This window comes from Hemiscyllium ocellatum, chromosome 19, assembly GCF_020745735.1.
Source record: "Hemiscyllium ocellatum isolate sHemOce1 chromosome 19, sHemOce1.pat.X.cur, whole genome shotgun sequence".
NCBI lineage: Eukaryota > Metazoa > Chordata > Chondrichthyes > Orectolobiformes > Hemiscylliidae > Hemiscyllium > Hemiscyllium ocellatum.
This window is the reverse complement of record NC_083419.1, coordinates 43,058,334-43,079,448: the sequence shown is the minus strand read 5'-3', so window position 1 is coordinate 43,079,448 and position 21,115 is coordinate 43,058,334. Positions and strand designations below refer to the sequence as shown.

At 40.8% G+C, this 21,115-nt stretch overlaps 1 protein-coding gene across 1 annotated transcript in view; it reads left to right on the top strand.

Moving 5' to 3' along the window:
* The window catches only part of agk (acylglycerol kinase), a 46,668-nt gene extending 30,380 nt beyond the window's left edge, over positions 1-16,288 (top strand). The window contains exons 11-15 of the mRNA XM_060839411.1: positions 3,096-3,243; positions 8,976-9,073; positions 13,451-13,521; positions 14,885-14,969; positions 15,535-16,288. Of these exons, the coding sequence (XP_060695394.1) occupies positions 3,096-3,243; positions 8,976-9,073; positions 13,451-13,521; positions 14,885-14,969; positions 15,535-15,657 (525 nt within the window). The 3' untranslated portion in view covers positions 15,658-16,288. The remainder of the gene's footprint in view (positions 1-3,095; positions 3,244-8,975; positions 9,074-13,450; positions 13,522-14,884; positions 14,970-15,534) is intronic.
* Positions 16,289-21,115: the final 4,827 nt, after the last annotated feature.

The window sequence follows — 21,115 nt, the reverse complement described above, 5'->3', positions numbered from 1 at the left end:
TTGGATACAGAACTGGCTCAAAGGTAGAAGTCTGAGGGTGGTGGTGGAGAATTATTTTTCAGACTGGAGGCCTCTGACCAGTGGAGTGCCACAAGGATCGGTGTTGGGCCCTCTACTTTTTGTCATTTACATAAATGATTTGGATGCGAGCATAAGAGGTACAGTTAGTAAGTTTGCAGATGACACCAAAATTGGAGGTGTAGTGGACAGCGAAGAGAGTTACCTCAGATTACAACAGGATCTGGACCAGATGGGCCATTGGGCTGAGAAGTGTCAGATGGAGTTTAATTTAGATTAATGTGAGGTGTTGCATTTTGGGAAAGCAAATCTTAGAAGGACTTATACACTTAATGGTAAGGTCCTAGGGAGTGTTGCTGAACAAAGAGACCTTGGAGTGCAGGTTCATAGCTCCTTGAAAGTGGAGGTTCAGGTAGATAGGATAGTGAAGAAGGCGTTTGGTATGCTTTCCTTTATTGGTCAGAGTATTGAGTACAGGAGTTGGGAGGTCATGTTGTGGCTGTACAGGACATTGGTTAGGCCGCAGTTGGAATATTATGTGCAATTCTAGTCTCCTTCCTATCGGAAAGATGTTGTGAAACCTGAAAGGGTTCAGAAAAGATTTACAAGGATGTTGCCAGGATTGGAGGATCTGAGCTACAGGGAGAGGCTGAGCAGACTAGGGCTGTTTTCCCTGGAGCATCGGAGGCTGAGGGATGACCTTATAGAGGTTTACAAAATTATGAAGGGCATGGATAGGATAAATAGGCAAAGTCTTTTCCCTGGGGTTAGGGTGTCCAGAACTAGAGGGCATAGGTTTAGGGTGAGAGGGGAAAGATATAAAAGAGACTGAAGGGGCAACTTTTTCACGCAGAGGGTGGTACGTGTATGGAATGAGCTGCCACAGGATATGGTGGAGGCTAGTACAATTGCAACATTTCAGAGGCATTTGGATGGGTATATGAATAGGAAGGGTTTGGAGGGATATGGGCTGGGTTCTGGCAGGTTGGACTAGATTGGGTTGGGATATCTGGTCGGCATGGACGGGTTGGACGGAAGGGTCTGTTTCCATGCTGTGCTTCTCTATGACTCTATGTAAACAGACCCTTCGGTCCAACTCATCCATGCTCACCACATATCTTAACCTAATCTAGTTCCATTTGTACGCACTTGGCCCATATTCCTCGAAACCCTTCCTATTCATATAGTCATCTAGATGCCTCTTAAATGTTATAATTGTACCAGCCTCCACCACTTCCTCTGGCAGCTCATTTCATACATGTACCACCCTCTGCATGAAAAAGTTGCTCCTTAGGTCCCTTTTGAATTTTTTCCCTCTCACTCTAAACTATGCCCTCTAGTTCCAGACTACCTCACTCCAGGGAAAAGACCATGAATACTTACCCTATTCATGCCCCTCATGATTTTATAAACCTCTATAAGGTCACCACTCAACCTTAGATGCGTCAGGAAACATTGCCCCAACCTATTCAGCCTCTTCCTACAGGTCAAACCCTCCAACCCTGGCAACATCTTTGTAAAGCTTTTCTGAACCCTTTCAAGTTTCACAACATCCTTCTGGTAGGAGGGAGATCAGAATTGCACACAATATTTCAAAAACGGCCTAACCAATCTCCTGTACAGCCGCAACATGACCTCCAAATCCTATATTCAATGCTCTGACCAATAAAGGCAAGCATACCAAATGAATTCTTCACTATCGTATCTACCTGTGACTCCTTTCAAAGAACTATGAACCTGCACTCCAAAGTTTCTTTGTTCAGCAACACTCCCCAGGACCTTAGCATTAAGTGTATAAGTCATGCACTGATTTGCCTTTCTAAGGTGCAGCACCTCTCATTTATCTAAATTAAACTCCATCTGCCACTCTTCACCCCAATGGCTCATCTGATCAAGATCCAGTTGTACTCTGAGGTAATCTTCTTCACTGTCCACTACACCTCCAATTTTGGTGTCATCTGTAAACTTACTGGCCATGGGAAATGCACGGATTGGGTAGGGGGTGGGTCTGGGTGGGATGCTCTTCAGAGAGTTGTTGTGGACTTGATGGGTTGAATGGCCTGTTTCCAAACTGTAGGGATTCTATGACTCTGTGAACTGGTTCAACCTTTATTCTCTTGATTGTTGATGCTGCATTGACTGAAATGAGTGGTGTTTTAACCCTGGGTGAGACAGATAGATGTACATTAGTTTTGGCTTACCTTGCCTGAATTTGATTGATCAAAAACAGAACAACTAAAAACCACACCAGTACAGAAAAATAAATCTAATTTGTGGGCGGCACGGTGGCACAGTGGTTAGCACTGCTGCCTCACAGTGCCTGAGACCCGGGTTCAATTCCCGACTCAGGCGACAGACTGTGTTTCCACATTCTCCCCGTGTCTGCGTGGGTTTCCTCCGGGTAGTCCGGTTTCCTCCCACAGTCCAAAGATGTGCGGGTCAGGTGAATGCTAAATTGCCCGTAGTGTTAGGTAAGGGGTAAATGTATGGGTGGGTTGCGCTTCGGCGGGTCAGGTGTGGACTTGTAGGGCCGAAGGGCCTGTTTCCACACTGTAATTAATCTAATCTAATCTAAATTGTATGAAGGAAGTTTAGAAATATAAAATAAAATTGCAGCACTTGCATACAATTTCCCCTCTGACCCTTGTTGATTGTTTTGACTGAAGCCTCCTCTTGGTACTCTGTGTTCTTCCATCTCTTAAAGTTTTGCATGTTTCCCACTTAGTTTGCTCTGCTGATGGTGTTCATGCCTTCAGCTGTCTCAAACATAAGCTCAGGAATTCCACGTCTGAGTCTTTTTCCTTTTCATCTTCTTCTATGATGCTGTTTTAAAATTGCCTTGTTGCCCAAGCATTTGGTCACCAGTCCTGTTGTCTCTAACTTTGACTCATTGTCAATTTCTATCTGAGCAAACGCTGCTCTGAAGCACTTTGGGAAATTTACTATCTTAAAACTGCTGTATAAATTCAAGTTGTTGTTTTCATGTAATTGTATTTGAAAATTTGGATCAAGTTTCTTGAGACAACAGTGTGAAAATGGCTTCTAAATTGAGCCATATTTCTCTGTTCATTGTTTAGGAATGGCCACAGACTCGTCAGACCTCCATTGCATACCTCGGCCCCACAGAGAGACCACCAGAGCCATCAGAAGAGAAATTACCGAGGCCCAGTCTATGGCAACGCATATTAAGGAGACTGGAATCATACTGGGCCACTCCTAAAGAGGGTGAGATGCTCAAATGTTCCAAATCTTAATTGTTCATCAGAAGATTATAATAAGAAATTGTCAACTTACCATATAGACATAGTCACATAGGAATGAATTTGCAATAAATTGTATGTTTTCAAGTGGAACTGTAAATATTGTGATTCCATGCATTGAGGAGAAGCACATTTCTCAATTTTTTTTTTTGCCTCTCATTTTGATTTACACCCTCTAGCACGAGAAATGAGAATGCATAATCTGTAGCTATACTGTCACCATACGTTGCTTGGCTGGTCACAATGTGTAATATAAGATTTTAGAGTCCATTATTAAGGATGAAATTGTGGACTACTTGGAAATCCCTGGTAAAATAGAGGTGAGTCAGCATGGCTTTATCAAGGCGAGGTCATGCCTGACAAATATATTCTTTGAGGAGTTAATGAACAAGTTAGATAAAGGCGAATCAATGGATCTGAACCATTTGGATTTCCAGAAAGCCTTTGATATTTCTGTTGTGTCTCCTGAATTGCCTCCAGAAACTCCTACCATTGCTGTTCCTCTGTCCTCCCTGCTAGGCTCCCCTTCCTATCCACTGTGGATAGCTCCTCCCTGTGTCTTTGTACTTGCCTTTAGACAATAGACAATAGGGGCAGGAGTAGGCCATTCTGCCCTTCGAGCCAGCACCACCATTCATTATGATCATGGTTGATCATCCTCAATCAGTATCCTGTTCCTGCCTTATCCCAATAACCCCTGATTCCATTATCCTGAAGAGCTCTATCCAACTCTTTCTTGAAAGTATCCAGAGACTTGGCCTCCACAGCCTTCTGGGGCAGAGCATTCCATACACCTACCACTCTCTGGGTGAAGAAGTTTCTCCTCAACTCTGTTCTAAGCGGCCTACCCCTTATTTTTAAACTGTGTCCTCTGGTTCGGGACTCACCCATCAGCAGAAACATGCTTCCTGCCTCCAGGGTGTCCAATCCTTTAATAATCTTATATGTCTCAATCAGATCCCCTCTCAACCTTCTAAACTCAAGCGTATACAAGCCCAGTCGCTCCAATCTTTCAGCGTATGATAGTCCCGCCATTCCGGGAATTGACCTCGTGAACCTACGCTGCACTCCCTCAATAGCCAGAATGTCTTTCCTCAAATTTGGAGACCAAAACTGCGCACAATATTCCAGATGCAGTCTCACCAGGGCCCTGTACAGCTGCAGAAGGACCTCTTTGCTTCTATACTCAATTCCTCTTGTTATGAAGGCCAGCATGCTATTAGCTTTCTTCACTACCTGCTGTACCTGAATGCTTGCTTTCATTGACTGATGTACAAGAACACCTAGATCTCGTTGTACTGCCCCTTTACCTAACTTGACTCCATTTAGGTAGTAATCTGCCTTCCTGTTCTTGCCACCAAAGTGGATAACCACACATTTATCCACATTAAACTGCATCTGCCATGCATCTGTCCACTCACTTAGCCTGTCCAGGTCACCCTGTATTCTCCTAACATCCTCCTCACATTTCACCCTGCCACCCAGCTTTGTGTCATCAGCAAATTTGCTAATATTACTTTTAATACCTTCACCTATATCATTAATGTACATTGTGAAAAGCTGCAGTCCCAGCACTGATCCCTGTGGCACACCACTGGTCACCGCCTGCCATTCCGAAAGGGAGCCGTTTATCACTACTCTTCGTTTCCTGTCAGCCAACCATTTTTCAATCCATGTCAGTATTTTGCCCCTAATACCACGTGCCCTAATTTTGCTCATTAACCTCCTATGTGGGACTTTATCAAAGGCTTTCTGAAAGTCTGGGTATATTACATCCACTGGATCTCCTTTGTTCATCTCCAGAATTACACCCTCAAAAAATTCCAGAAGATTAGTCAAGCATGATTTCCCCTTCATAAATCCATGCTGACTTTGACCTATCCTGTTTCTGCTATCCAGATGTGTTGTAATTTCATCCTTTATAATTGACTCCAGCATTTCTCCCACCACTGAGGTCAGACTAACTGGTCTATAATTCTCTGTTTTCTCTCCCTCTCCTTTCTTAAAAAGTGGGACAACATTAGCCACCCTCCAATCTGCAGGAACTGATCCTGAATCTATAGAATATTGGAAAATGATTACCAATGCATTCACGTTTTCTCGAGCCACCTCCTTCAGTACCCTGGGATGTAGACCATCAGGCCCCGGGGACTTATCAGCCTTCAGACCTAACAGTAACTTCTGCCTAATATAAATTCCCTTCAGTTCAGGTCCTTCAGCCACTACCACATCTGGGAGATTGCTCTTGTCTTCCCTAGTGAAGAGAGATCTAAAGTACTAATTCAACTCTTCGGCCATTTCTTTGTTCTCCGTAATAAATTCACCTGTTTCTGTCTTCAAGGGCTCAATTTTAGTCTTAACCATTTTTTTTCTTTTCACATAGCTAAAAAAGCCTTCACTATCCTCCTTTATATTTTTGGCCAGTTTACCTTCGTACCTTATTTTTTCTTTGCGTATTTCCTTTTTAGTTATCCTCTGTTGCTCTTCAAAAGCTTCCCAGTCCTCCAATTTCCCACTCATCTTTGCTATGTTTACTTTTGCCCTTTTGTCTTTATATGGTCCTTAACTTCCCTCATCAGCCACGGCCACCCCTGCCTCCCCTTAGGATCTTTCTTCCTTTTGGGAATGAACTGATCCTGCATCTTCTGCATTATACCCAGAAATATCTGCCATTGTTGTTCCACTGTCATCCCTGCTAGGGTATTGTACCATGGAACTTTGGCCAGCTCCTCCCTTATAGCTCCATAGTTCCCTTATTCAACTGAAATATTGTCACTTCCGATTCTACCCGCTCCCTTTCAAACTGCAGATTAAAGCTTATTGTATTGTGGTCACTACCTCCTAATGGCTCCTTTACTTCGTGGTCCCTGATCAAATCCGGTTCGTTGCACAACACCAGATCCAGAATTGCCTTCTCCTGGTAGGTTCCAGCACAAGCTGTTCTAAGCCACCTCGGAGGCACTCCACAAACTCCCTTTCTTGGGGTCCAGTACCATCCTGATTCTCCCAGTCTACCTGCATGTTGAAATCCCCCATAACAACTGTAGTAATATCTTTGCGACAGGCCAATTTCAGCTCCTTATTCCACTTACACATTACATCCAGGCTACTGTTTGGGGACCTGTAGATTACTCCCATTAGGGTCTTTTTACCCTTAGAATTTCTCAGCTTTATCCATACGGACTCCACATCCTCTGATTCTAGGTACCCCCCGCACAAGGGACTGAATATCATTCCTTACCAACAGGGCCACCCCATCCCCTCTGCCAGTCAGTCTATCCTTACGATAGCATGTATAACCTTGAATATTCATTTCCCAGGCCCTATCCACTTGAAGCCACGACTCAGTTATCCCCACAACAATGTAACTGCCAATTTCCAAATGAGCCTCAGTTCATCCACCTTATTTCTAATGCTTCGTACATTCATATTTTTAATTTGTTACTCCCCTCACTTTCCTATCAATCCCTATTTCACTTGACCTTACAGCATGATCCTTTTTTGAGTTTTCTGTTCCATTGATTCCGTTGTCTTTCTTGACTTCTCTTGTTCTAACTTTCCCTTTAACTTCCTTCTTAAACTTCCAGTTCCTCCTTCCTCTCCCCCCCACAGCTATTTAATTTAAACGCAGCTGTGTTGCAGTGGCAAACCTATCTGCCAGAATGCTGGTCCCCCACCTATGAAGGTGCAACCCGTCCCTCTTGTGTAATTTATTCTTATCGCTAAACATACCCCAGTGATCCAAGAATTTAAATCCTTGCTTCCTGCACCAGTTCCCCAACCACACATTCAGGTCCATTATCTCCCTGTTACTGTCCTCTCCAGCCCGAGGAACTGGAAACAAACCGGAGGTAACCAGCCTGGATGTCCTGCTTTTCAGACTTCTTACAAGTTCTCTGAAGTCCTGCTGTAGTCTGTTCCTCCTCTTCTCCCCAAGGTCATTTGTGCTGGCATGCACCATCACATCTGGCTCTTCATCTTCGCCCTTGAGGATTTCCTGCACTCTGTCTGCGATGTCCTTAATCCTGGCACCAGGAAGGCAACACACCATCCTCAAATCCCACCTGTTGCTGCAAAAACCCCTTTAAGTCCCTCTCACTATGGAAACCCCTCTCCCCTATTCCCACGGCTCTGTGTGATGTCTGACTCCTCGGCTCTGCCTCCACGCCAATTTCTGATTGGCAGACCTGACCGCCTCGCGGACTGGCAGTGATATCTGTCTCTACGGTTTCCAAGAGATTCAACCTGTTCCTGACAGGTACTTCTCCCGGGGTTTCTTGCACTTGTTTCACCTCTGCCTTCCTCATCGTCTTCTCCCTTCCACTCTCTTCTGGTATGTTCGATGTAATAACCTCGCTGAAGGTCCTGTCCAGAAAGATCTCGTTCTCTCGGATGAGCCTGAGGTAATCTAGTTCTTTCTTCAGCTGTATTTTCGTTAATCTGATTCCAGCTTCTCCCTCTCAAACTACAGGGTGAATTCTGTCGTATTATGGTCGCTGCCCTCTAGTGATCCTTCACCTCAACTCCCTAATCAAGTCTTCCTCATTACAAATCACCAAATCCAGAATTGCCTATTCCCTAATGGGCTCCAGCCCAAGCTGTTCCAACAAAAAACATCTTGTAGACATTCCATGAATTTATTTTCTTGTGATGTGCTACCAACCTGATTTTCCTGGTCCATCTGCATATTGAAGTTCCCACAATCATTGTCAGTGTTTTTCTTATAAGCCTTTTCTATCTTCTGATTTTATTTTCTGCCTCACATCCTGACTACTGCTTGACAGCCTGTACATAACTCACTGAATTAAATGTCAGTCTGGAGCTCATTCTGAGTATTTGCTATTCAATATGTAAACACCCTGAACTATTTGACTTAGTTTCAAGACTCAAATACTCCAGGGTATAGCCTGTGTTAACAAGGAGATCTCATGACACATGGCTCTGCCTCTGAGCCAGAAACTCCAGGTTTGATTCCTACCCTTGGACTTGATGATCGAGGAGCATGTGTTCATAACAGAGGCAGTGGTTAAGTAACAATCAATAAATTCTTTCAATACAAGCCAAAGACATACTTTAAGAGCCGGTGTGGTTCCTGGTCAGCCAAGTGATGAAAAGAAAACTGGAAGCTTCAACCCTCACCACCCATAACTTCAGATCCGTAACATGAATGTAAAAGTTTTTTGCCATGTAAATCTGACCCTCTGAGGACTCTACTGCATTGGCAGCAGCAGAGTGCAAGAGTCATACAGCATGGTCCAATCAGTCCATGCTGAACATAATCCCAAACTAAACTAATCCCACCTGCCTGTGCAAGCTCCAATTTAGATCCTACTTTTCCATTAAGATACGGGCCGAAATGCCCGTGCCTATGCTGTCCAATTCTATATCTCCCAAATTAGGAAATAAAAATCAGTGTTTATGTTGTGGAAACTCAGTGATGGACACTAATGATCAGCAACATGGAAAGGTCACGAAACTGAATTCATGCTGTCTGACTTTATTACTCCATCATCTTCCTTTTTCCTTCTCATCTGTGCTATGCTATGCCATGCAGGACGGGAGTGTAACATATTCCCTGGGTTCAGAAAATGTCAACTCAGACAAAATGGAAGAGAATGAAATAATTCTGCCTGTAAGTAATTTGTCTTTGAAAAATGGTGCTCAGGGTTTTCATTGAAATTCCTAAACTGACTACAGTGATGCTGATGCCAATGGAGCCAAAGCACTGGGAGGAAGTACAGAAAACAGCAGTGGAAGTAACCATCAGCACACTCAACAAGCAGACAGACCTTAAGGTGAGAGTGTTGTTATGAGGCAATTGACCTAAAAGAGTTAACATTCAAGATTTGGAACAACTCCACCTACTTATATATGCTTGGGAGGAACTAGTCTATTCTAAGTAGTTGTTCAAGTTTGTTACTGATTGTTTGTCAGTTCTATGGTCTAATGCCATGTAGCATAAACCTAGTTGTATAGCATTAATGTATTTAACTAGTCTTAGGCTAATGAAACTATTAATAAACTACCCTTACTCACGTATGTGTCTCTTCTGCTAGAGATTTATTAGTAATTCATCCTTCCTTACATAGTGCTGGTAAGGCACGTAGGCGAGTATCAGAAAGATGATTTGTTGCAGCAAATCTACCCAACAAACCTCATAAGACATTGTACCAGCTGGGACATCTCTTACTGATGCAAGTAGTTATTGTCAGTACCTCCTGCCAGGAACTGACTATGATGGCAGAATTGATTTAGTCCTATTTTACTGTAATTTATCAAAGAGATTATTTTCATATTTGGAAACTTGGCTGTGTAATCGTAGAGATTATAAGCTTGTGGGGAGAAAACTGTTATACAAATTAATGGTGTGTACGAAGTTACTTGCTCATGATTTGACTTATCTAGGATATTGGTTGCAGCAAGGTGTTCTTATAAAGTTGGGAAATCCTAAGATGACACTCTGCTTCCATCACCACCTCTTGCAGCATGTTCCAGGCACTCACTATCCTTTGTGAGAGAAACATGCCCTGCACATCTCTTTTAAACCCCACCCCTCCTCCTCCTGCATTGAACCTGTGTCCCCTAATAATTAACCCCTCCACCCTGGTCATGCTTGACAAATCTGTTAGAATTCTTGAGGAGGTAATGAGTAGGTTAGACCAAAGATAGCCAATCTATCTGGACTTCCAGAAGGCCTTTGATAAGGTGCCGCACAGGAGACTGCTGAGTAAGATAAGGGCCCATGATGTTAGAGGCCAAGTACTAGCATGGATAGAAGGTTGGCTGCCTGGCAGAAGATAGAGAGTGGGGATAAAAGGGTCCTTCTCAGGATGGAAGCCAGTGACTAGCGGTGTTCCATAAGGGTCGGTGTTGGGACCACAACTTTTCACTTTATACATTAATGATCTGGATGAAGGAACTGGGAGTATTCTGGTAAGTTTGCAGATGACACAAAGTTGGTGGAGGTGCAGATAGTATTGAGGAGGCAGAGAGACTGCAGAAGGATTTGGACAGGTTAGGAGAGTGAGCAAAGAAGTGGCAGATAAAATACAATATGGGAAAGTGTGAGGTCATGTACTTTGGTAGGAAGAATAGAGACATGGACTATTTTCTAAATGGGGAGAAAATTCAGAAGTCTGAAGTGCAAAGGTACTTGGGAGTCCTAGTCTAGGTTTCTCTTATGGTAAACTTACAGGTTGAGTCAGTATTTAGGGAAGGCAAATACAATGTTGTCATTCATTTCAAGAGGACTAGAATACAAAAGCAGGGATGTACTTCTGAGGCCTTGTAAGGCTCTGTCAGACCACATTTACTGTACTGTGGACAAGTTTGGGCCTAATACTTCAGGAATGATGAATTGGCCCTGGAGCAGGTCCAGAAGAGGTTCATGAGAATGGTCCTAGGAATGAAAGGCTTAATATGAGGAACATTTGAGGACTCTTGGGACTATACTCAGTGGAGTGTGGAAGGAAGAGAGGGGGCATCTGATTAAAACTTTCAGAATGCTGCACGACCATTAGGAAAATGTTTCCATTGGCAGGAAAGACTAGGACCGAAGGCACAGCCTTAGAGCAAAGGGAAGATCTTTTAGAATGGAGATAAGGAGAAACTTCTTTGGTCAGAGAGTAGTGAATCTGTGGAATTCATTGCCACGGAAGGCTGTGGAGGCCAGGTCATTGAGTTTATTTAGAACAGATTGCCATGGGATCAAAAGTTTCAGAGAGAAAGTAGTAAAATGGGGTTGAAAAATCTATCAGCCATGATTGAATGGCAGAGCAGACTCAATGGGCCAAATGGCCTAATTTCTGGTCCTGTCTTATGGGGAAAAAAAAACTCATTCTTTCCACTCTATCCATGCCATTCACATCTTTTAAACTTCTATCAGGTCACCCCTCAAACCTCCTGTGTTCCAGTGAAAACAAACCCAGTCTATCAAACCTATCCAGTGTAAAATCCCCCATATCAGGCAACATCCTGGTAAAGTTTTTCTGTATCCTCTCCAAAATATCCATATCCTTCTGGTAGTGTGGTGAACTGTATGCAATATTCCAAGTGTGGCATGACTAAAGTTCTATAAAGCTACAGCATAATTTATAATCAGCCTATCCTTATACTCCATACCCCTTCCAATATATCCGGAATTCAGTGATTCCTGAAGAAGGGCTCATGCCCGAACCGTCGATTCTCCTGCTCCTTGGATGCTGCCTGACCTGCTGCGCTTTTCCAGCAACACATTTTCAGCCCTTCCAATACAGGCAAGCATGTCATAGGCCTTTTTTATTACCATTTCCAACTGCGCTGCCACCTTCAGTGATCTGAGGACCTGCACTTCCAGATCTCTCTGCATATCAATACTCCTAAGGGTTCTGTCATTCACTGTATAATTTCCATCTCTACTTGACATTCCAAAATGCATTACTTCAGATTTGTCTGGATTAAACTTGACCTGCCATTTTTTGGCCCACGAAATCTTTGTTTCATCTGCAAACTTAATAATTAGACCAGCTATGTTTTCCTCCAAATCATTTATGGAGATCACCAACAGCAGAGGTCCCAGCACTGATTCCTGTGGAACATCCTAGTTGCAGCCCTCCATTCCGAAAAGCAGCCTTCCACCGCTACCTGTGTCTCCTATATCTAAGCCAGTTCTGATTTCATCTTGCCAACTCACCCCAATACCATGTGACTTCATCTTTTGTACCAGTCTACTATGAAGGACCTTGTCAAAGACTTCACTGAAATTGATGTAGACAACATCAACTGCTTTTCCTTTATCAACCATCTTTGTTACTTCTCAAAAAAATCATTTAAGTTAGTGAGGCATGACCTGCCCCACACAAAACCATGCTGTTCATCGCTAATCAGACCACTTGCTTCTAAATACTTTTAATCTTGTCCTTGAGGATCTCTTCCAAAAATTTTCCTATCACATACATAAGGCTCACAGGCCTGTCATTTCTTGAATTATTCCTGTTACCCTTTTTAAACAATGGGACAACATTAGCTATTCTCAGTCCTTTGGGACCTCACCTGCGGCCATAGAGGATACAAAGATGTCTGTCAATGTCCAGTAATTTGTTCTCTTGCCTCCCTCAATATTCAAGACCTGGGAACTTATTTATTTTAATACTTCTTAAGACGCACAGCATTTCTTTCTTTTTAATAACAGCTTGGCTTAGAAATTCGACACTCATTTCCCTGAGATTATCCTCCACCAATTCCTTCTCTTTGATGAATATTGATACAGCATATTTGCTTAAGACTTCACTTACCTCTTCTGGCTATATACATGCATTCCCTCCTTTGTCCTTGTGTGGGCCAACGCTTTCCCTGGTTACCCTCTTGCTTTTTATATGTGTATAAAAAGCGTTGGGATCCTCCTTAACTCTGTTTGCTAATGACTTTTCATGATCCCCTTTAGCCCTTCTAATTCCTTGCTTAAGTTATTTCTACTTTCCTTATATACTTCGAGGACTTTGTCAGTTCCCATTCTTCTAGGTCTTACATTGCTTCCTTTTCCTTTGTGACCAAGGTCATAACATCCCTGGTCATCCAAGGTTCATGTAACTTGCCAGACTTATTCCTTATTCTCATAGGAACATGTCATTCCTGAACTCTTAACTGCCATTTGAAATACTCCCACATGTCCAATGTGGATTTACCCTCAAACAGCCACTTCCAATCAACACTCTGCAGTTCCTGTGTAATATTGTTGTAGGTTCGCTTTCCCCTAATTTAACACCTTTACCCAAGGACTGCTGTTATCTTTATCTATGAGTAACTTATGGTCTTATGGTCACCACTCCTGAAATGCTACCCCACTGAAACTTCAATTGCATAGTAAAGAGTTGTTGGTCCATTGAATTTTACCCTCAAATGATGCTGCTACCTAATCATATGGAATAGGCAATTTTCATCTGTTTTACTTTTGCTTCCTGTGGATCCAGACATATTTCATGTGAAATGGGAATGGAAGCAATCATGCATAGGCTGTGATCTCAGCTCTCTACTAGCTGTAGTACTACCAGTCTCATTTCCTAGCTTTGTGTTCCAGTAACATTCATCTTAGCCTTACCATATATTTAATTGACAAAGATATTCAGACAAACTTTGAATAAGCAATTCATTAGGGCAAGGGAGATCCTGCTAAACGTTTCTTTGCTTTTCTACAGCGTACTGAAGATGCCATGAACATTTGTATAGAACCAGATACTATTAGCAAGCGGCAGTTTGTAGCTACGGCGTAAGTATCATTGACCCCCGTTTACTTATTAAATAACTTGCTGATGCAGAGCTCAGACTTTGGAAGATCTTGTATTAGAAACATTCCCTTGCCATTGTTGATAGCAACTCCAAGTTTACGATAAAACAAACAGTAATAATTAAAGCTTTTCAATAAATGATATTCATTATTTTAAAAAGTACTTGCCCCTTCCCAGTTCTAATTACAGAGCCTTGTGATTTTTTTTCTGCACTGATGGATATGGGGCTGAACTCAGTCCTGAAATTCCATGTATAAATATTAAGCAATAACCTGGCTTCCGATTCTTTTGCAAAACTCAGTGTAGAGAATGTGTGGTAATATGTACCAGTGGCAAATCACTACTACATCAATTTTTTGAGAATTTCACATCAGTATTTGGTGGGCATTTTCCCATAACACAGGGGCATAGGAGCTGAGATACTTGAGAGCTAACAATGTAAGTAAATCATCCTCCATTTCTCACCTTATCCTGAACAATGTTATCAACTCGTTCACTCCACTACATGAAAGAATAAATGTAGCATTAGATGAAAAGTAGAAAGGAGCAACTACTTACATGTTTTCCATTTAAGCAGTGGTTCCTGTTTAATTAAATAGAACCCATCATCTGGACATAATTAAATAATTTAAACAAACAGCCAGGACAGAACGAAACAGAGTGCAATGGAAATCCGAGATATTGATAGAAATATAAAATAGGGTTCAGTTTGCATCTGAATTCGCATCATCCTTTACCATACTTAAAACAATGTGTCAAGAGTTTAAAATTTAAAGAAGTTGCGCATTATTTTGCCATATGTGAATGTGAACTTTCTTAATCCATAATTTTGTTGAAAGCAATAAATTATGTAAAGTGGACCTATAGATTTGTCAGGAACACCTAGAAAGGTGGTCTGTCATTGGTTAGAGAGAGGAGAAAGTGAGGTCTGCAGATGCTGGAGATCAGAGCTGAAAATGTGTTGCTGAAAAAGCACAACTGGTCAGGCAGCATCCAGGCGGCATAAGCCCGAAACGTCGAATCTCCTGTTCCTTGGATGCTGCCTGACCTGCTGCGCTTTTTCAGCAACGCATTGGTTAGAAAGAGGCAAGTAAAATCAAGCATGGTTCCAAAATAGTAAGGAAAATTAGAAAATAAACATTTTTCCATCTCCTTTTGTAAAATCACAGTATTCAGTCACATATAGTTTACCTTGTAAATCTTGTGACCTTTGGCAATGACTTTACAATGAATCAGAAACTATTCCATTTTGTTCCATACAAGTTATAAGGTGAGAAATCGTGTAGCTGTCTGTCAGTTGGTGTTTTGGCTGATTGCACACATTTCTTGCTCGACCATTAACAGGACTCAGAAGTTAACAGATCCACTGATGTGTCCTGAAGGCAGCCAAGTTCTCCAAGCCAGTTTCTGTAAACTACAGCTACCCCAGGTAAGGTCTCACTTTTCGACCCATACGTTTTAACAAACAAAAAGGTATAAGGTGTGTTCTGTGTGTTCACGTCTTTATCTCACTTCAAGAATGTAGTGAGTATTAACCTGAGCTCCCAATAGCATTAAGCCTTACTCCTCACTAATAACAGTTTTAAGGATATGTGGAAATGGATGGGGTGGTAGAAATATAATGCTTAATGGGGATAGAAATACATTGCCTAACAACATCTCAGCCTCATATTCTCATGATCTTTCACATTCCATTGACCTCTCACAGGTTGAAACCTAACTGCCATTATTTCTCTCAAATTTTAGTTTACTGAAGTCTTTCCTTTTCATAATAGCTCAACTGCCAATCAGACATCAGAAGATAATAATCTCTTGAATCATCTCCATAAAGAAAAACTTCAAAATGTCTGGCATTGACCACTGCTGGATGGCTGAAATATACGGATGAGATTGTATCTTGAGGTGTATTGATTAAAGCATATCCTGCTCCTTTCTTTTACAAGAGAGTTGGATCCATTCTGAATGACTGAAGTATTTTCGCTTTTTCTTCTTAGGGAACGCAAGGTTTCTTCAGTATAGATAACGAAGACTATGAAGCCGTCTCTGTGGATGTGAAACTACTTCCTCGAAAACTCAGGTTTTTCTGTGACTCTATCAAAAAGCAACAGCTGCAGTAGTTGCTAACACGCAACATTCAGTATCCCTCAGCTGATATTACCTGTTTACTCAATACATCCATAATCAGTCTTCTATTACCCTTTTAATTTTGCCGAATCTAATTTTATGTTCAGAAGCACATATTTTGTTTTGACATTCTTGGATTTGTAAGACGACAAGATGGAGGTTTGGAGTGCAAGAGGACACTGATTTTTAAAAAAACTTGTATTTTCCAAATCAACACTGCCCAGTATTATCTGAGACTATGGAATGATCTTGCAGATATTTCTCAAAAGCTGCTGTTGTTTGGAAGCCTGAATTACTGGATTAGATGAGTTTCCTGCTAGTGTCAATTTTTATTCCACCTTCTTGAACAGACATCTAGTCTCTGCAAAACTGACCCTTACTAAGAAGGAAATGCAACTGAATCGAGGTTTTGAAATCGGAAACTATAATCAATCAGTTATACAAAGCTGCAGTAGGTAGTACTTCATTCTTTAGTGTCTGTTTGAAGAGTTTATTGTTTAGATAAAAGGAACCTGCATTAGCAATGCTGCTCACATTTTCAGAATGCTTTGAAACACCTTGCAGTTAATGAATTATTCTTGAAAAGTGATCACTTCTGTTGTGTAGATATGAATTTCAATGTAAGGTTCCACAAACAACAAATGAAATTAGTTTTTGTGGTACTTTTTGAATATTCTGAATATTTGTCAGAGCTTGTTAATTTTCATAGAGATCTTTTACAACACCTAAACAAGCTGAGAGATAGTTAAATATTACATGAACACTGGCTAGTATAATGCTTGTGTTATTGTCATTTATATGAATTGAACAGAGAAAAATAATTTTACATTTTTGCCAGTTAGTAAATGTTAATTAAAATGGAAAGTGCTGGAAATAGTTATCAGGTAAGATCTCCTTCCACACGTTCCCTGACCTGCTAGATATTTCCAGCAACTTCTGTTTGCATTTAAAATTTCCAGCATCCACAGTTTTTCCTATTTTAGATGTTAAATGACCAAAGCAGAAAGTGGGCTAAAATATACCAAATGTTTGAATGAGTTTATCTGTTAGTACTGTGTTTGTGATGACACTGATTATTTCATAGCTGACTATTATTTCACTATAAATTTGTGTAAACAAAGGTTGTTTAATAATATCTTTGTATTTGCGAAAACACTTTTGTAAATGGGATTGACTGACCTGTAAGAATCACGTATTATGGGTGTGGAGGGAGGGAATCTGTAACTAAATTTCTGTAAAGTCAGATTCTGTGCCTCTGAAAATCTCTCTGGTGAAAAGAAAATCCTAATTGTTCCTGTGTGCAACTTAATGTTCTGTAGCAGAATGCCAATTTAAGAGTGTCACCGTTGTCCTTCAATGAGGCTGCCTGGAGAGAGAGACTAGCAGCATTCTTGCATACGTTCTAGCAGCCAGATTAAAAGCAGCATAGGCTAAGATACATCAGCCGTTTTTTTTAAAGTATAGGTGCAGTTGTTTTTCAGAGCAAGACCCCCTGCCCCTACCCATGAGAAAACCAGTTAGGCAGGCTCTGGCACAAATGTCCCATTCCTTCTCAAACTGCTGACCAGCCCGAAACTGGCAGCCACCGGGAGCAGCAGCTAAGACCTGGACTGCAGTCTGTACAGCAGCATTGAAGATTGGCAAAAAAAAATCAGTGATTTTTCAGGAAGGCAGACATGATTTGGGAGAGGTGGGTTGAGAGATCAGGCATCAGAACAGGGGGTGACTTTCAGTGCCCGTATTCCTATCCCGCCATTCATTCATTTGACCAGATTATGAAGTACCCCTAAGCCTGACAGAAAAGCTGCCCCCTTTGTCGCCTTCTGGAAATGGATAATCAGACTGGTGGTATGTTGAGGCCTTTAAATGATTGCAAATTGACCAGTTAAGGGCCTTAATCTGTTTTAGTGTGGGGAAGATGACAATGGACATTTCTGCCCTGCACTTTATTGCAGAGGTAACAGGAAGGGGCAGGTATTTTCCTTGAGTCAACCAGCCCAATTATTTCTCTTCCTGCTGTAGAAATGGCAGGAAAACACTGACCATAGTATTCATTTATCAACTCTTAGCTAAAATCTATAAGGCCAGGAAGAAGTCTTTCAAAATGTTTTGTCACTGTATCATCCAAAGTAATTACTGGGTTACTGGTTCAGAGGTTGATATCATGAGGAAGAAGGATCCTGCTTCTTGTTTCTGATGATTTTGTGATCATTTATACAAATATGCAAATTAGAAGCAGGAGTAGGCCACTTAGCCCCTCAATCTTGCTGTGTCATTCAATGAGATCATGGGTTGATCTAATTAATCCACAATGTTATCCATCCCTTACAATTTCATATTTTCTTCTGTTATACTCCATTTGCCACATCTTTACCCACTTAACCTATTTGTACATCTTTGTAGCTTTGGATGTCCTCTTTCAACTTACTTCCCTATATTTCTTTGTGTTATCAGCAAATTGTAAATTATAATTTATATAAAATTATAAAGTGTAGGGGCCCCAGCACTGATCCCCATGTCACAGTACTCATTACATCTTGCCCACCAGAAAATGACTTGTTTATGCCAACTGTTTCCTGTTGGCTAGCCAATCTTTTAGCCACAATAACTCTTGATATGGCGCCTAATCAAATGCCTTCTGGAAATAAATATAGTAGATCCACCAGTTTCTTTTCTCATCCTTGGCGTATGTTACTCCCTCAAAGAACTACTTCAAATTAGTTAAACATAATTTTCGTTTCGCAAAATCATGTTGACTCTGCCTGATTACCTTGAATGTTTTTAAGTGCCTGTCATAACGCGTTTAATAATGGCTTCTAACAAGTTGCCTGTGACAAATGTTAAACCATTGTAACCTGCAATTTCTTGCTTTCAGTTTTTATTTGACTAAAGGAGTTATGTTCAGTAATTTCCAATTTAATGGAACTTGTAATGTACTTCTAGAATTTTGGAAAATTATACCCAATATATCAACTATCTTACTAAGTACTTTTTTTGAGACCTAGGCTATAATCCATCAGAATCCAGGGGTTTATCAGGCCTGTAGCTCCAACAATTTGATCAGTACTTGTTCACAGTAATTATGATCTTGAATTCCTCTCTCCCTTCCATTTCCTGATTTACAGCTGTTTCTAGAATGTTACTAGAATACTCTACTGTGAAGAGAGATGCAAAATACCTGTTTAATTCATCTGCCAGCTTATTTTTCATTATGTCCAGAATCATTTTCTATATGTTCACTTTAGCACCTCTTTCTTTTTCAAATATGTATAGAAACTCTTAATATTTGTTTTTATATTTCTTGCTTATTTTCTTTTTTACCCAAAAGTTTTCCTTATAGTTCTTGCCACTCTGCTTTTGCTTTAAGTTTGATACCATCTTTAACATTTCTAGTTGACCATAGAAAATGATTCTGTGCTTGCAGCCTTTCCTTGTTGGAACAAATCTATTCTGTATATTCTTAAATGTCTGTCACTTTGCTCTCCAAAATGCTGTTGTTTAAAGTTTAAAATATTAGAACTAAATGTAAAATTTATGCCTGTTATACTTGGCTGCACCTAGGAATGCCTTCACAATGAGGTTATGAATTAATTCTAACTTCTGCACAGTCAGGTCTTGTATAGCCTGCTCTCTGCTTGTCTCTCGAATGTGCTATTCTAAGAAACTGTCCTGAAAAACATTCAATGAAAGCCTTATCTCAGCTAACCTTTTTGCCAGTCTGATGTTTCCAGTCTATATATAGATTTTAAAAACTTCATGACAATTACCAGACTTTGCTGACAAGATCCTCCTATTTCTTCTTGTATTTCTGTCCTACTGTGTGGTTACTATTGGAGTCAGTACACCTCATCCACAAGTGACTTCTTGAAAAATAACAAACCATTCTTACACCTTGCTTTCCAGCACTTAAGGTATTAACATAGAACATAGAAAAATACAGCACAGTACAGGCCCTTTGGCCCTTGATGTTGCGCTGATCCAAGCCTGCCTAACCTACACTAGCCCACTTTCCTCCATATGCCTATCCAATGCCCGTTTAAATGCCCATAAAGAGGGAGAGTCCACCACTGTTACTGGCAGGGCATTCCATGAACTCACGACTCGCTGAGTAAAGAATCTACCCCTAACATCAGTCCTATACCTACCACCCCTTAATTTAAAGCTATGCCCCCTTGTAATATCTGACTCCATACTCAAGGATATGAGTCAAAGGTAGAAATATGGAATTAGGCCACAGATCAGCCTTGATTACAGGCTCAAGGGGCTGAATGGTCTATTCCTGTTCCTATGTACTCGGTTAATCTTTCTTTCTACTGGGCTACTACCTTCTTTTATTAATATTTTGTTCATGCAGTGGTATTTAGGCCTACAGATATTTGTTCTTCAGGTTCTTACAGCAAAGACATAATGATAATTTGAGTGTGGGGCAACAAGGCAACTTGCAGATCGTAGATACCTAAATCAGTGTCTGCCTAGCTTTGTTAACAGGAAGATATTCCACCTGTTGGAATCTGACTTGCAAACTCTATCCATTAACAACAATAGCCCAGATATTCTGATGGCCAAAGAGTTGTTGGAGCAGCCTAGCAGCTGACTCTGAATTGTCCAGAGTTTTTAATTTTCCAATGTAGAAAAATATGATTCCCCAATGTATGGGACCTCCGAGTTTGTTAAAATTGGAGAATTCAGAGGGTTCCAACTCACTTAGGCATAATATTTACCCAGGAAACGTTACTATTAAACTGACCCCTCGATCTCTGTCAAGTACACCTTCCTGCACCCCTTAGGACCCTTGACAAGCACACCCACCAACTGTTTGGCCTAATAGTGCTTCAAGATGACTGATAGGAAACATAGATACCTGCTTCAGTCATGGCTATTTATTTCTAACATCAAGCAATATCAGATGTTGAAAATATGTACAATCCTCAACACTTAAAACCATCCAATTCTTGTATTGGCAAAAATTTCTACGTTGCTGCTTATAATGTCTTTTGTGCTCCTTTTATCTTGTACAGCTTAAGCAAGGCTCTCACTAGTTTATATTTCATTAGGAATACTGCTACATAAGTAATGACTTGAGGTTCATACCTAATAAAACAGCCAATCTAATGGGGAGATTTTGTCTGTTATGAATTCAGAAAAACGAAGAGAACTTTGTTGGTATTTTAACTTTTATATGGCAACATCTTTAACATGATCACTCTGAATCATCCGCTTTAGAGTATATTTGCAGGGACATTCACAGCCTATTGACAAGAATTATAAGGAAAACTTTTAGGTACAAAAGAAAATAAGCAAGTCTCAAAAAAAAGTATGAAAATTAACAGCTTTATTTCCCAGTTATTCTTTGCTTTTGTGTAATTTGTTTTAGAAAGTTTATACTTTGGGAAATGTATTTTATTATGCAATATCCATTAAAACTTGCCTAAAACTTAAAACCAAAACGCC